Source organism: Elephantulus edwardii, unplaced genomic scaffold, assembly GCF_000299155.1.
Source record: "Elephantulus edwardii isolate Elephantulus edwardi_28Jun2011 unplaced genomic scaffold, EleEdw1.0 scaffold00157, whole genome shotgun sequence".
NCBI classification, from domain to species: domain Eukaryota; kingdom Metazoa; phylum Chordata; class Mammalia; order Macroscelidea; family Macroscelididae; genus Elephantulus; species Elephantulus edwardii.
The window spans coordinates 3,517,581-3,530,542 of NW_006399907.1; the positions used below are offsets into that span (position 1 = coordinate 3,517,581).

At 37.7% G+C, this 12,962-nt stretch overlaps 1 protein-coding gene across 1 annotated transcript; it reads right to left on the reverse strand.

Moving 5' to 3' along the window:
• Positions 1-559: 559 nt before the first annotated feature.
• Positions 560-12,636, reverse strand: PTHLH (parathyroid hormone-like hormone). The gene is made up of 4 exons (XM_006895067.1): positions 12,333-12,636; positions 12,023-12,145; positions 5,470-5,892; positions 560-1,045 (listed from the first exon to the last, which is right to left on the reverse strand). The coding sequence occupies exons 2-4, from the start codon at positions 12,121-12,123 to the stop codon at positions 1,036-1,038; spliced, it is 534 nt and encodes a 177-aa protein (XP_006895129.1). The 5' UTR covers positions 12,124-12,145; positions 12,333-12,636; the 3' UTR covers positions 560-1,035.
• Positions 12,637-12,962: the final 326 nt, after the last annotated feature.

Below are 12,962 nucleotides of genomic sequence, written 5' to 3' on the forward strand. Positions count from 1 at the left end.
ATGGAAGGCAAGAAGCTGTGTTTCATCCTAGCAGAGAGATAGGAACAACTAGGATGGTATCAAATGAAAAGAAATTCCATATGGTACTGGACCCATGTTGTGGATAACCATAGTCCCAAAAGCTGTGTTATCATAGGAATCAGCTGTGACATACGTACTTTTGAAAGTTATCTGAGTTATCCTGTATCTCCTATACCTAAGTTTCTAACTTTTATCTGAAAGGAAACCCATTTTCCCATCTTATTTTTAAAGCTCAGGAAAACTACACTAAATTTCTTTAATCCTTTTTTTTTACGTCTCCAAGATCATTTTCCTATCTCCATCTCAAATCGAATATGCTTCCTGAAATGATGCCTAGGCAGTTCAGCCATTCTATTCAATTGACATGAAATATTAAAACAAAACATATTCCAAGCTATTCTCAATCAAAAGCTAATGTGAAAGTATTGGACTATGCACCAAATAAACATATTAAGCTTAAGACTACTTTCAAATGCAGTTAAGAAATTACATCGTGTTCCCTCTACCAGAAATCTAAAAGGATATATTTCACTCTGAGTCATGATGTAATTAGATTATATTTTATTAGACATTCTTTACAAATTTAAAATACTGCTATTTTTACATGCACAGAGAAAAATCAATTTGGATAATTATATTTAGGCATTCATTAAAATTAACCACAAAATAGGGACACTTTATTGTGTCATTTATCAACATACTTGATATGTATATCTAAAGTGCATTATGTTACAAAAAATATAGAAATTCAGCAGCACCAAGATACATTTACAAAATAAATACATCAGTCAACAAAATAAATTATGGTAAGTGTGATAATAATAATTGGATTAGCCTTGGCAAAAAAAAAGTTATTCACAATGACCAATGTGCAGTTTTGTAGAGCAATGAGGGAGACAGTTTTATTCCAATGCATTTACAGTATTTACAGACAATAAATATTTCTAATACTTTCCATATGTTCATTATTACAGAATTCTGCAATATGTTCTCTGAAGGCCTCTGCTGAAAATTTCAGTGCCTCCTGCAAAGAGAAGGAAGGGGAAGAAAAGGAGAAAATTGGTTAATTCTCCTTAAGAGACAGAAATCAAAGGGTATATAATAAAGATCATAGAATCATAATGTAAAATAGGTTCAGGGGGTTCTTGGTAAGCATCTCTCACAAAAGATACCTGTGGGGACCACATGTATCATTAAAACTTCTGTTGCCAGCACAGGTTGGGCCAGATTAAGTGATCAATGTGGTGTAAAAGCAAATGGTCTGATTTCTAATTAAGCTCTGTTGGAAAAAGAAGACTCTGAATTTTCAAAATTGTCATCTTGTAAGTTTAATAAACGATGGAAAAATATTGAGAATTTGGAAGCAGGACAAATGCCAGGAATCCATCATGTAATAATTCTTTATTTCCCAATGATAGGTGATCTACATGATACAGATGTCACGTTCACTTCAGGTTCTCATTTGATCAGTTCTTCCCTAAGGTAACAGACTGTGGCGCATGTAGTGAAAGTGACTTTGAGTAAGTGTTGGAAAGGTGTGTAGTTAAACAGAGCATGTCTGAGGTAATTTCCATGTATTGAAAAATAGAGGAGACGCAGCAGTTACTTTCCTGTCTGACATAACAGCAACCCTGTGTATGTTAGAAAAGAACTTTGCTGCATAAAGTTCTCAATGTCTGATTTTTTTTTGTAAGTAGGTTACTAGGCCTTTCTGCTCACATGCCTTTGGTGAACTCAAACCTCTGACCTTTCAGGAAGGATCAAGCATGTTAACTACTTATACCACCTAGATATTTCATTATGTCTTTAGCTGCCTATAAACACCAATGAATGGAACAAGACTAGATTTTCATTTCAGAGGCTAAACATCTATTAGAGTTATTATTTATCTCTTTATTTTTGAGTGGATATTGCTTTAGAAATGATAGAAGCCCATTTTAAAGTAGAGAATCACCAAGACTAAATTGACTGAAAGCATAAAGTACCTGTATCCCACAAAACTGAGTTTATTACTCTGAATAAGCTGTCCCTTGGGGTTAACATTTTTCTCTATGCTGTGATGACAATATCTTAAGATGCATAAGAAGATTTTTCGTTCCTCCTTTCTCTTCCCTCTGTGTTGTCTGTGTTGGCATCTAAGGAAACAACTACAGAGTGAAATTTGATTTGCTAAACCACTCGTTAAGCCAGGGTTGTAGGTAGAGTTTATAGGGCAATTATGTATTTGTATGAGACCCAAAAAAGGAGCATGTTTTTGACATTTAGTAGTTTTATGTTACAGATGAGAGAAAAGCAAATTGTGGATCTAGGGTATTTTAAAGTTGTTTTTTTTAAAGAAATTGACCACTGTACCAATTATTTTGGTTGGAATGCTGCAATAGATCCCAATTTCAGAGAAAAGCTGAAGGTTATAATATCAAGTGGTAGGTGAATGTAGGTGGATGATAGATATAAAACAAAAAATATCACAAAGTACATTTTATATAATACTAATTTGCATTATTATGATATTAGTGAGCCAATTTTCTGCATAACAAAGGAAAATGTAACAGTATTTTGCACAATTGACCTTAGAAATCAAGAAAGAAAAAGAAAAATCACCCAGATAAAAGGACCAAAGGATTCTTCTAATTCTATTACATTGAACCCAGTCTGTATATTTGTTATTCTTCTTTCTGATTTCTTCATCAAAGGTATTTATTAAAATAGCAAAGTGAAACATATGACACAATTGTAAAGTATTTATGTGTGTGTTTTTTGTGTGTATACATGGTAACATTTTAGTGTCCTAGTGGAAAAACTCTTAAAATTGTCTATTTCCAAATCAGTACTTACCAAGGAAAAATTTGTAATTTTAATGAAATGACTCCCATTTCACTTGGACATCTCCTTTATAACATCAAGAATTCGAAACTGTAATTTCCAAATTTAAAGGTATGTATATGTTCCACTAAACTAATCATGTGAGAGGAGACAGGTAATTTTTATCTCAGTAGCTACTCTTAAAATACATACATACATTATAATAAAGTCTATGCTTGCCATCTCATCAGATCTCTCAGATAATCAAGCATAATATCAAAAGGCTAAAAAGATGATATTAATAAAAGATAGCTTCTTATAAAATTTTTAAATCAATATTCTGAAAATATTTTATTTTTATTACACAATGTGTATAGCCCTGTATGTTCTCATCAATACACTACTAAATCTCCACATTCTGCCTGCATCTCTCTGTTGTGTTGGGAGAGGGCCAACATTTGGCTGCCAAATAATGAGTGCTTTCCATGAATGTCCCCTACAACCAAGGAACAGAAAGGAGAAGCAGAAACATTCTATTTTTGCCCCAGTCCTAGGTCTGGATTTTATTAGGCCATTGCCTAATTTTCACTAGACCTATTTTAATTTAGGGGTGGCTTTCAGTTTAAGAATTGATGAGTGCTTATTTCATTAATTCTTCAGATACTTAAGAGCATGACAAATTTTAAATGAATAAGAATCCTTAGGGAAATATTTCTACTTCTGTAACTTACTATAACAGTTACTTCTTTAACTCATTATACTCTATAATGTGGGCATGTGTGTCTACATATAGATAGAATTGACAACGGTTAACAATAGATTTTAGCAAAAAGTAGAGTACTTGCTTTACTTACAAATGTAGACTGTTAAGATCATATCCTTAAAATACATTGAAGAATGAAGATAGACTAAGCTAAAATTTATATATCCATTAATCTGTACTAAAGATTCTCTAGTGTCTAACTCATTGCCTTCTAAAGCTGTTCTTCAATTATATCTAATTGCCATTTTATATGCTAGTTAACGATGAGTTTTGTCAACTTAACTCAAAAAGAGAAGTGATGGCAAGTAAGTTGAAACTCTCCTTTGAGACATCACTCTGTAATCCTACGTCTACCAGAGTCAGTGGGAAGGACTGGAGAAGTCACAGGGGACTCTTTAAAAAATGAGATCATTGGTTGCATATGATGCGTTCCTGTGTTGTTTTCCTTTTTCAAACCCCATAGAAGTGCTGTACTGAAAAGTAAAAAAAAAAACAGAAAAAGATCCTATCAGTAGAAATGCATGTAGAAAGAAGCAGTGCCAGTAACTTAGCACTGGTCTAAGCAATGGGAAGTGGGGAAAACAATTCTCGTTCAGAGGAGTGATTATGTACTTAATTTTGTCCTTCAAAGTGGAATACCAGGGTTTCCTATCTTACATCATGAGAGTAAAACTTGTCCCCTTGTTACCTTTCAGAAACACACACAACAGAACTAGATCTTAATGCACTAAAATAGTCAACTGCAAATTGTGTACTTACTATGTAATGGGTTTAACCCATATAATAATCTCATTTAATCATCACTGAACACTATGAAGTTGGTGCAGTTATTATTTGCATGTAGCAGAAAGGGAAAATGAATCCTAAAAAGGTGAAGTCAAGGATGTGATCGGTAATAAGTTTAGACCTAAGACTTGAACCTAAGTTTTTAACTCCAAAGGCTATTTATGCAAATACCATTTGATCTCTGAGGACAAACAAGCCATAGAAACGTGGGGTTTTATTATTCCTACTGTACTTCTTGATTTAATAGGGAGCAAATAGGAGCCTTAGTGGTTATGTGTTGTGCTGCTAACTGTAAGGTTGATGGTTCAGAGCCATCAAGTGCTCCTTTGGAGAAAACCGAGGCAGTTTCCTCTTGTTAAGATGTATAGCCTTGGAACTCAATGGAGGGATGCCATGAATTGTACTTGACTTAAAAGTAGTGACCTTTTAGTTTTTAATGAGCAAATTCATGAGAGCTTATACTTTTAAGCCAATACATAAAAACTTTTAGAGACCGTGGTTGTTTTGTTTTGGGGTTCCCCCCCACAAATGATCAGGTAGAAACCAGAGTTAAATACCAAAATATGAATAACTCTGAAGGCTTATGGTATGCTATGGTTCTACAGTGTTTGTAGGTTTTGTCAAAGCTGAAGTTTTTCATGTTCTCCCCTTAAGTGAAAGCAATAAGAAAGAAAAATTATCAAGTAAGATGTTAGAGTTGGGAAATCAATATCCTTACTAGAGTGAAATGACATGATGATGGGGTGGGCAATAGTGGAAGAAGAGAACTAAGCTGTAAATGCTGAATGCAGAGCATGATATGGAGGGATGCCACTGCCTTGAGAGAGAGAATATTCTGCAGCATCTTGATTGTGTATGTTTTTAGTACTCTCTCCCACAGAGCCCATAGGCAGATTTGAACCCCTGACCTTTTAGTTGGCAGCTGCGTGTTTCATCATCATACCACCAGAGCTCCTCTGGTTTTGTGTGTTTTTAAATTGCATAGAAGCTGAAATAGGTACTAAAAGAGAACAGTCTACGTTTCATCAAGCCAAGGCAGCAGGAAATTTAGCCAGCGGAGAGCACCAAGGCAAAGCTTTGGGCCAGAGAAGCATTACCGTAAGTTGCGCTCCAGCGATGTCGCCGAGTTGTCAGTCAAGTGGTCCCCTTCCAGTCCACTCCCAGCTACTCCAGAGTCTAACCGGGCCGACCGAGTTCGCCGTTTTTTCTTTTCTTGTTCCTTGCGTTTCCCAGGTTTGCCTTTCTTCTTCTTCCCAGGCGTCTTCAGGGGCTGCTCTTTGTACGTCTCCACTTTGTTGGTCTCCTGAGTTAGATACCTGCCCTCATCATCAGACCCAAATCGGACAGGGTGGTTCTTCGTGTTGGGAGCAGGCTTGGAGTTAGGGGAAACCTCCGAGGTAGCTCTGATTTCAGCTGTGTGGATTTCTGCAATCAGATGGTGAAGAAAGAATCGTCGTCGTAAATCTTGAATGGACTTCCCCTTGTCATGGAGGAGCTGGTGTTCTGCCACAGCTCTTTTGCTTTAAGGAAAAAAAATATCAGGAGGGGAAGAAGACAAACTACAGTTACTGACAAAGACACTAAAGACATGAATAAACACCTTTGGTTTTCTGGTTGGCACAGTTTGGGTCTGAGCTGTTACAGGCTTAGGTAGCCTCAGCAGGGAAGGATAGTGAATGGGATGGCAGAGCACTTAGGAAACTTTGCTTTCCAGTGCTTTTGCACAGCAGGCTTGTGACCTTGGCAAGGGCAGATATATACCTGGACCTCATGTGCATTTTCTGTAAAACAGGAAGGAGTCCAAGTCAGAGATGTCTATACTCCCTTTATGGAAAGCTGTGATGGCCTACTGGGCAAGGAGTTGAACTGCCAACCCCAAAGCAGGTGGTTTAAATCCACCAGCTGCTCCTCAGGTGGAGGATGGGAAATCTCTCCCTGTGGGCTTTATGGCCTCTGAAAACCTAGTGGAGAAATGACTATGAATTGGTTCAAACTCAGTTTCAGTGAGTTAGTTTTAGTGTCCAGATCTACAACGTTATGATTCCATTAAGCTATTGGGAAGAAGACAGATTAAGCTTTTTCTCTGACATTTTTCAGAGCTCTATTGAGGAAATAAATCAATTTTTAAAAGCCCAAGCTCGGGAAATAAAAAGGTTGATTTTACCCGAGTATTCTCTAACTTCTGATACACACACACACACACACACACACACACACGAATGTCTACATTACAAAATAATAATAATAATAATAATACTGAATCTCAAATAACAGCAAAAGTTAAAGACAGTTAAAAAACAAAAGTTAAAAAAAGTTAAAGACAGATTGAGAGATGAAGTGAGCAGTGAGGATTATCTAGGAATTCTCCTGACAGTCTGACTGAATTTTAACGTGGTATCAGACTACCAGCTACCAAGAACTCACATTTGAAGGCTAACTCAGAGAGACAGAACTCACATTTTTCTGTAAAGCAGTAGGTGGTCATCTTAAATTAGGTTTCTTTAGGTGTTTAAATTAAGTAAACTCATTCTATTTCTTCAATTCTTCAAGGTGGTTTTTCTTTTTTAAATAAATTTACTATTTCAGAGGATATTGGTCTTAGTAAGTAGCTGAGACAGTCCTTGTCCTATTTGGTTTCTTTGTCTTAATATAGTTTTAGGAATATGAAGTGATTTTTCTGTTTAAACATCACTCCACTGGACATACTGTGAAAGAGAACAAGCTAATTACCAATCCTTTAGGTTAACACTTGACTCTAATCCATCCATGTGTGCTTCTGATTTGTATTTACATATTACTGAGCATATTTAAGGCTAACATACATCAATACATCATGCCAACACCTATCTCAGCGCTGCCTCAGCTAACTCCAATCTCTAGACTTAAAATGGCCCTCCAAACAGGTTCCATTTCAAAAGTATCTAAAAGCATTTCACTGGGCTTTGTCCCAATATTCTTGCTTCTCTGACACAGTGGTGCTTGAGCCTCCAAACCTTCAATTTTGTGATGTCTTTAACTCTTAGAGAAATACAGAAAGAATTAAAAGGGGGGAAAAGGTGAGTTCACATGGTGACACAGCTTGGTAATTAAGTGAAAGGTGAGTGGTGTAAAGCCACCATGGTGGTGTAAAGCTCCATGGGAAGACAATATAGCAGTCTACTTCCATAAGGAACACAGCTTTGGAAACCCTGTTGGACTATTTTACTGTCTTGGAGGGCTGCTGAGAGTCTAAATCAGCTCAGTGACCATGAGTTTGGGTTTAGGCTGGTCACACAATATAAGAATATGGCTGGACCTGGGTCCCCAAAATTAGTTCTTCTGATTCTAAAATCAATATTGGCTTTTCAGCTTCCTTTAATCTTTCTACCACTTAAACTTAAGCATCTTATTTTGAGGGAACCAGAAGAGAGAGGCAAAGGGTAAGAGGGCAGTAGTGGGTACCACAATAAGCAAACAAACTGCAGTTTATCAGCTTCTTTAACGATCAACCTTGTTGACCCAAGCAGTTCATTTTCATCATCGATATAGTGATTACCTGAGTGCAAGGTGGGTGGTTTCTAGATCTGGGTTATCTCTGACAGATGAAGAGTCTTTCTAGTTATATATATGAGTCAATGAAGAGACTGAGAGATGAAAATAGAGTCATCAATTAATCTGAACCGTATAGCTAGAATCTTCACTTCTGTCTACTTTTTAGTGTGGGGAATGACTTCAAATCATGTAGCTCATTTAAAAAAGACATTACTTAATGGAAAGGAATTTAACAGGAGCTTGGTTTAAATGAGCCATGAAGGAGTCTCTTTTACTCTTGAGGATGCCACATGTGACTAGATTAAAATTCACTTTGTGGCAATGTTTTATACTCAGGAAATTTTTAATAATTACAAATTTGAGGCTCTGATAGGAAGTATTTATAACTTTGTAATAACACAAGGATCAGACTGATAAAACTGTGTATTAAGTGTTACAGTTTAGTAAGTATCTTTCAGCAAAACATCACAGTAAGAAGTTCTTAACCAGTGATCATTTCTAGTAATTAGGTGCTTTTATTTCTTTCTCATTTACTTACTGGCAGATGCCCAACGTATCGGTATTGTTCCACATTTACAATACACCACAGTCCTGGCTTAGCTTTAAGCCAAACTTCTAATGGTTTTTCTGTTCTAATCAAGCCACCGGTCCTCATACCCACTCTTACTGGCATGCATGCCTCTGTCATCACGGCCAGCCTGTCAACTGTGAGTCACAGTGTCTTCCTAACTTAAGCTCTGCACTTTCCCAGGATGGTTCTCATGGGAAAAGGAGTGATCATTCTATCCCTCTATTTTATAAAAAGCCTACAATATGGCACAGCGTTGGCCAGTTTAAAATAGTACATCTCTTGTGAGACACAGAACTTTCCTTCTGCCTTTTAGGGGTAACTGTTAGTATATTAGAGAACAGAAACTTTCTTAAAGGCTAAACTTAAAATGCTTTTAGAATTTTCAAAGATTCCTGCATATAAAATATGTGAAGAATGAGCTACTGAGTGGGAAATGGCATTAGAGGAGCAGGCATATAATGGTATCTATTATCTCCAACAAGGATAAGGTCCACAGAGCTTTATACACAATTCTAAAATAAAGCATAAACTGACACAAGTATAAATGACTAGGAGGCAAAACCTAGATATACAGAGGTGGGAGTAACAGATTCAAATGCAGGAGGCTTTAAAGTTAGATAATTCAGGAATATTAAGTTGTAAATATGGCCTTAATAACAGTCTATTATTCTGGATGTCTTTAGACATTACAGACCATCAGAGTCCACATGACATTATTATATACCTAAGTGCAAAACCAGAAAAAACAAGTAAATTCATGGCTCCTTCTGAATATTATTTTTCTTTAAAAAAAAACAAAGCAAAAATGTGTGTGTGTGGGAAGTACATATCAAAGCTATTTCTAAATTCCATCAAAACCTTCTTAAAGAAAAAAGTACTTTCAAAGGAGTTTTAGAGGAGGCTTCATTTCTAAGGGCTATATGGGAACACAGAGACTAAACAGAAAGATGAGAACTCCTCTTCCAGCACAGGAAGAAGCAGCACTCTCATGCTGATGCTTGCCTCCTAAGCAATGGCTCTGTAATTGAGGAGAAAAGTTCTGTGGCACATGGAAGAGATAGGGTTAGGGTGTTAGAATGGAGATGACTCACCCCAAGTCCCTCCCAACTCAAATGACTCAGTAGAAAGTTATGCTTTTCATTAAGTGGAACAGACCCGGTCTGGCTCTCAAGCACATCGGTTCCTCAGTGTGCTGGGGTTCCCGCTCAGGCTTAAACACAGCTAGCCACCTGTCCTAGCCCATGCTCATCTGCACAGCAAAGTCTATAGGCGTCACTTTCCAATTTACTCAGGCTCAGTCATATTAATTATGTCTTTGGGACTAACAAGTTCAAAAGGTTCACAACTGATAATTGCCTTCTATGCTTGGCTTCAGAAATGTTATGGTAGTAGATTACTCTCCCTTGAAAAACAGCTCTAGTTTTAAAAAAAGAATCTGTATTTCGAAAGCAATTTCCCTGTTACTTGGTGTGAAGAATAATTGGGGAGTAATGTAGTTTGATTATATGTTAAAATTCCTTTCAAGAAACTAGCTTCATTTAGGGTAATAGTAGACTAATGTTTTGTCTACACACAAAATTTACTGTTACTTGGCAGCAAAGCAAAAATAAGAACTTGTTTTTTTTTTTAAAAACTCCATTTGGTATAATAAGCTGATGAAACATCTTCATCTACTGATGATTTCAGCCTCTATGAAAAACCATGGGTGTAATGTGATGATGTATTAGCCATTAACTATAAGAATGTTTTGTGGTAGTTTTATAACTGTCTGCTGAGTGTGAGTATTTAACTACAATATTAAATTTCACCCACAAGCAAAAGTATAACAGAGTCTCTAGCTGCTAAATGTTTTCTGATGCAGATTTTGCAAGGTGCAACAACAACAAAGAGTGAAAATTAGCTGTTTGGCCAACTCAGTTATATTTTTATGCAGTAATTATAAATTTACTAATAATTCCTCTTATTTATCAAAGGAAAAACAGGTATTTCTTAGACAACTCTAGAGGAAAACTGGCTCTGCTCCAAGATAGTATTTCTTAGCCAAAGAAACACAATATTTAAGTGTGTCTGTAAACATCATCTTTACCTGCATTTTTATGTGGATTTCAAATAACTGTATTTAATAAAAGTATCAAAATGAGCAAAATCTCTGAAGAGCACTGTTTAGAAATATATTCTCAGAACATTGATTTGACGAATACAATGCACCTTTATCTTCAGCACAATGTTCTACACAATTTGCCTTAGGACATTCATAATAGATTTTCATTTTAGTGCCAAGGTTCAGACATGTCTAGAGTAATTTCATTTAAGGATTTTCTGCTCTAATAATAATAGACCAAGGGCATATATAAAACAGTTGCCTTTTTGTATACCCTTGAAAATTTACAAGGAAGCGCTATGAACTTGATTGTAAATATCAGATATTACTATTTTTATTGTTAGTGTAAAAGTTCTCCTTAATTCCTTATCCAGAGCCAAACTCTTCTGAGCTCTTAAACTTTATAGATTTCCCATGCTGAAGTCCGAGTCTGCATTTTAAAGATCACCCAAAGATGTTATTATGCATAAAAATGAACTGCTAGGTCTAACAGGTCTAGCAGATTCTTAACATGATGCTAATTATTGCTCTAGATCACTTTCTCAATTTTTCAGTTATGTAGTATTTCTCTGGTGTGGTTGGATACAGGATTATCTCAAAATCAAAATTACCTTTAAAAGAATCACTGATAATAACAAAACAAGATTTTAGCCTGCACTACAAATATGGACTCTGGATTAAAGAACTGTTGCAGGAATTCCAAGGGAGAGGTGGGAGGGGTAGAATTTTCCACACCTAAAATTCATTTTGGAATCAAGTACTTCAGCATCTCTCAACTGTATCAATAGTACTATTGGTGTGCTAATGCAAAGTTGTTACTACTAAATTATATAATATGCCTTCATTATGTAATATAGTCCCATTTTATATGCTTAAAATTATGCCATTCATCATAAAATTAAATGCAAAAGTATTGCTTTTCACGCACAGCTACCCATATATGCATATATTCACTATATATACACACACATATATATACATACATACCTATATATACATACATACATATAGACATACATACATACATATACATATGTAAATTCACACTGACATATATTGCCTGGATTTTCAGTTTCCTCTAAATTATCTTAAGTGCCTGTAATCTGCAATTTCAAAATCCTTCCCAGGTCCTGAAAAAAGTAACCCCTTTCTCTCACTAGGGGCAGAGAATCTTTGTCTAAAGCAGATTTGGTAAAACGCTCCCTCTTTTGGAAACCCGCTTAAAACTTATCCCCAGCCTGTCTCTCCTAAAGGTTCTATCTACCAGTTCTGGCCACTGTGAGGATCGAGACTCAGCTCCGGCAGGTAGTCGGATCGCCTCACTCACCCCGCAGGAGCTCCCGTGACCGCAGCGAGCCCTCGGCAGCGCCCCAGTCTGGCGGTCTGTCCCTCTGGCCTTCCCAGCCCTTACCCAGCGCGCGGGGCAGCGCGAGCGCGGAGCACTTACTGTCGGCGGCCGAGTCCCTCCAAGGAACCGCCAGAGGAGGGCACAGAGTAGCTCAGCAGGAACACTGCGACGCTCCACTGCTGAACAAGCCTCCGCAGCATCGTATCCTCTAGCTTTAGGGATCTGCAACAGAATGGAAAGGGGTCCAAAGTGTCAGTCCCGACTCTCCATCTCCCCGCACTCCCTGCCTCCCCACTTCTTGCCCGTTCTCAAATAGCCTCTCCAACATCAAGGGCATCACTCAAATTGCAAAGGAAACAAAACAAAACAACCCCCCAAAACTTTCTCTGAATACTTTCTCAGCACTTACTTATTTAGGAATCGGCTATTCCAACTCTGCCTTTTCCAAACCACACAGGCGAAAAAGGACCAAAAAAAAAAAAAAAAAAAAAGAGAGAAAAGGAGGAGGGGGTAGAATCAGAGGCGCTTCCTCTGAAATAATAGCGAAAATGAAATGGTTTTATATATGCATCAATGATGAGTAGTGTGTTTACACGTCTCCCATGGCAATGTCTAATTAATCTGGCCGGCAGCTCTCCTGCGTTCTTGGAGCAGGGTTAGTCCCCTCCAAAAAAGAAGAAAAAGTTCCCCTCACTGGAGTCGGTTTCTTGGCGCATGAGGCCCTCTGGTTCCAGAGCCACTTGTAGCGAGCCCCACATATATATACATAGCTGTCTGTCTACCTCCTCGGGTGGGCTGGTTGCTTCCGGAAAGTTGATTCCACACACCCTGAGAACAAGTTTCAAGTGCGTGTGTCGTCGATCGGGAGGGCCAGGTGGCAGCGAGGGCGGGTTAATAGCGGCGCGGAGGGGCGGCGGCGGCCGGGACGGCAGGGCAGCGGGGCGCCCGCTTCACGGACAGGGAGGCATGCTGGCCGCAAGGCGCAGGTTGGAGGCAAGTTGAAAGCTGAGCAAAGGAATGTTCACACGCTCCGAGGCGA

Bases quoted from the DNA above. Each gene is read 5' to 3' on its own strand.
- PTHLH (XM_006895067.1), bottom strand. From the start codon at position 12,123: ATGCTGCGGAGGCTTGTTCAGCAGTGGAGCGTCGCAGTGTTCCTGCTG. The intron at 5,893-12,022 runs GTAAGTGCTCCG...TTTTCCTTAAAG, and splicing joins GAGGGACTCGGCCGCCGACA to CAAAAGAGCTGTGGCAGAAC.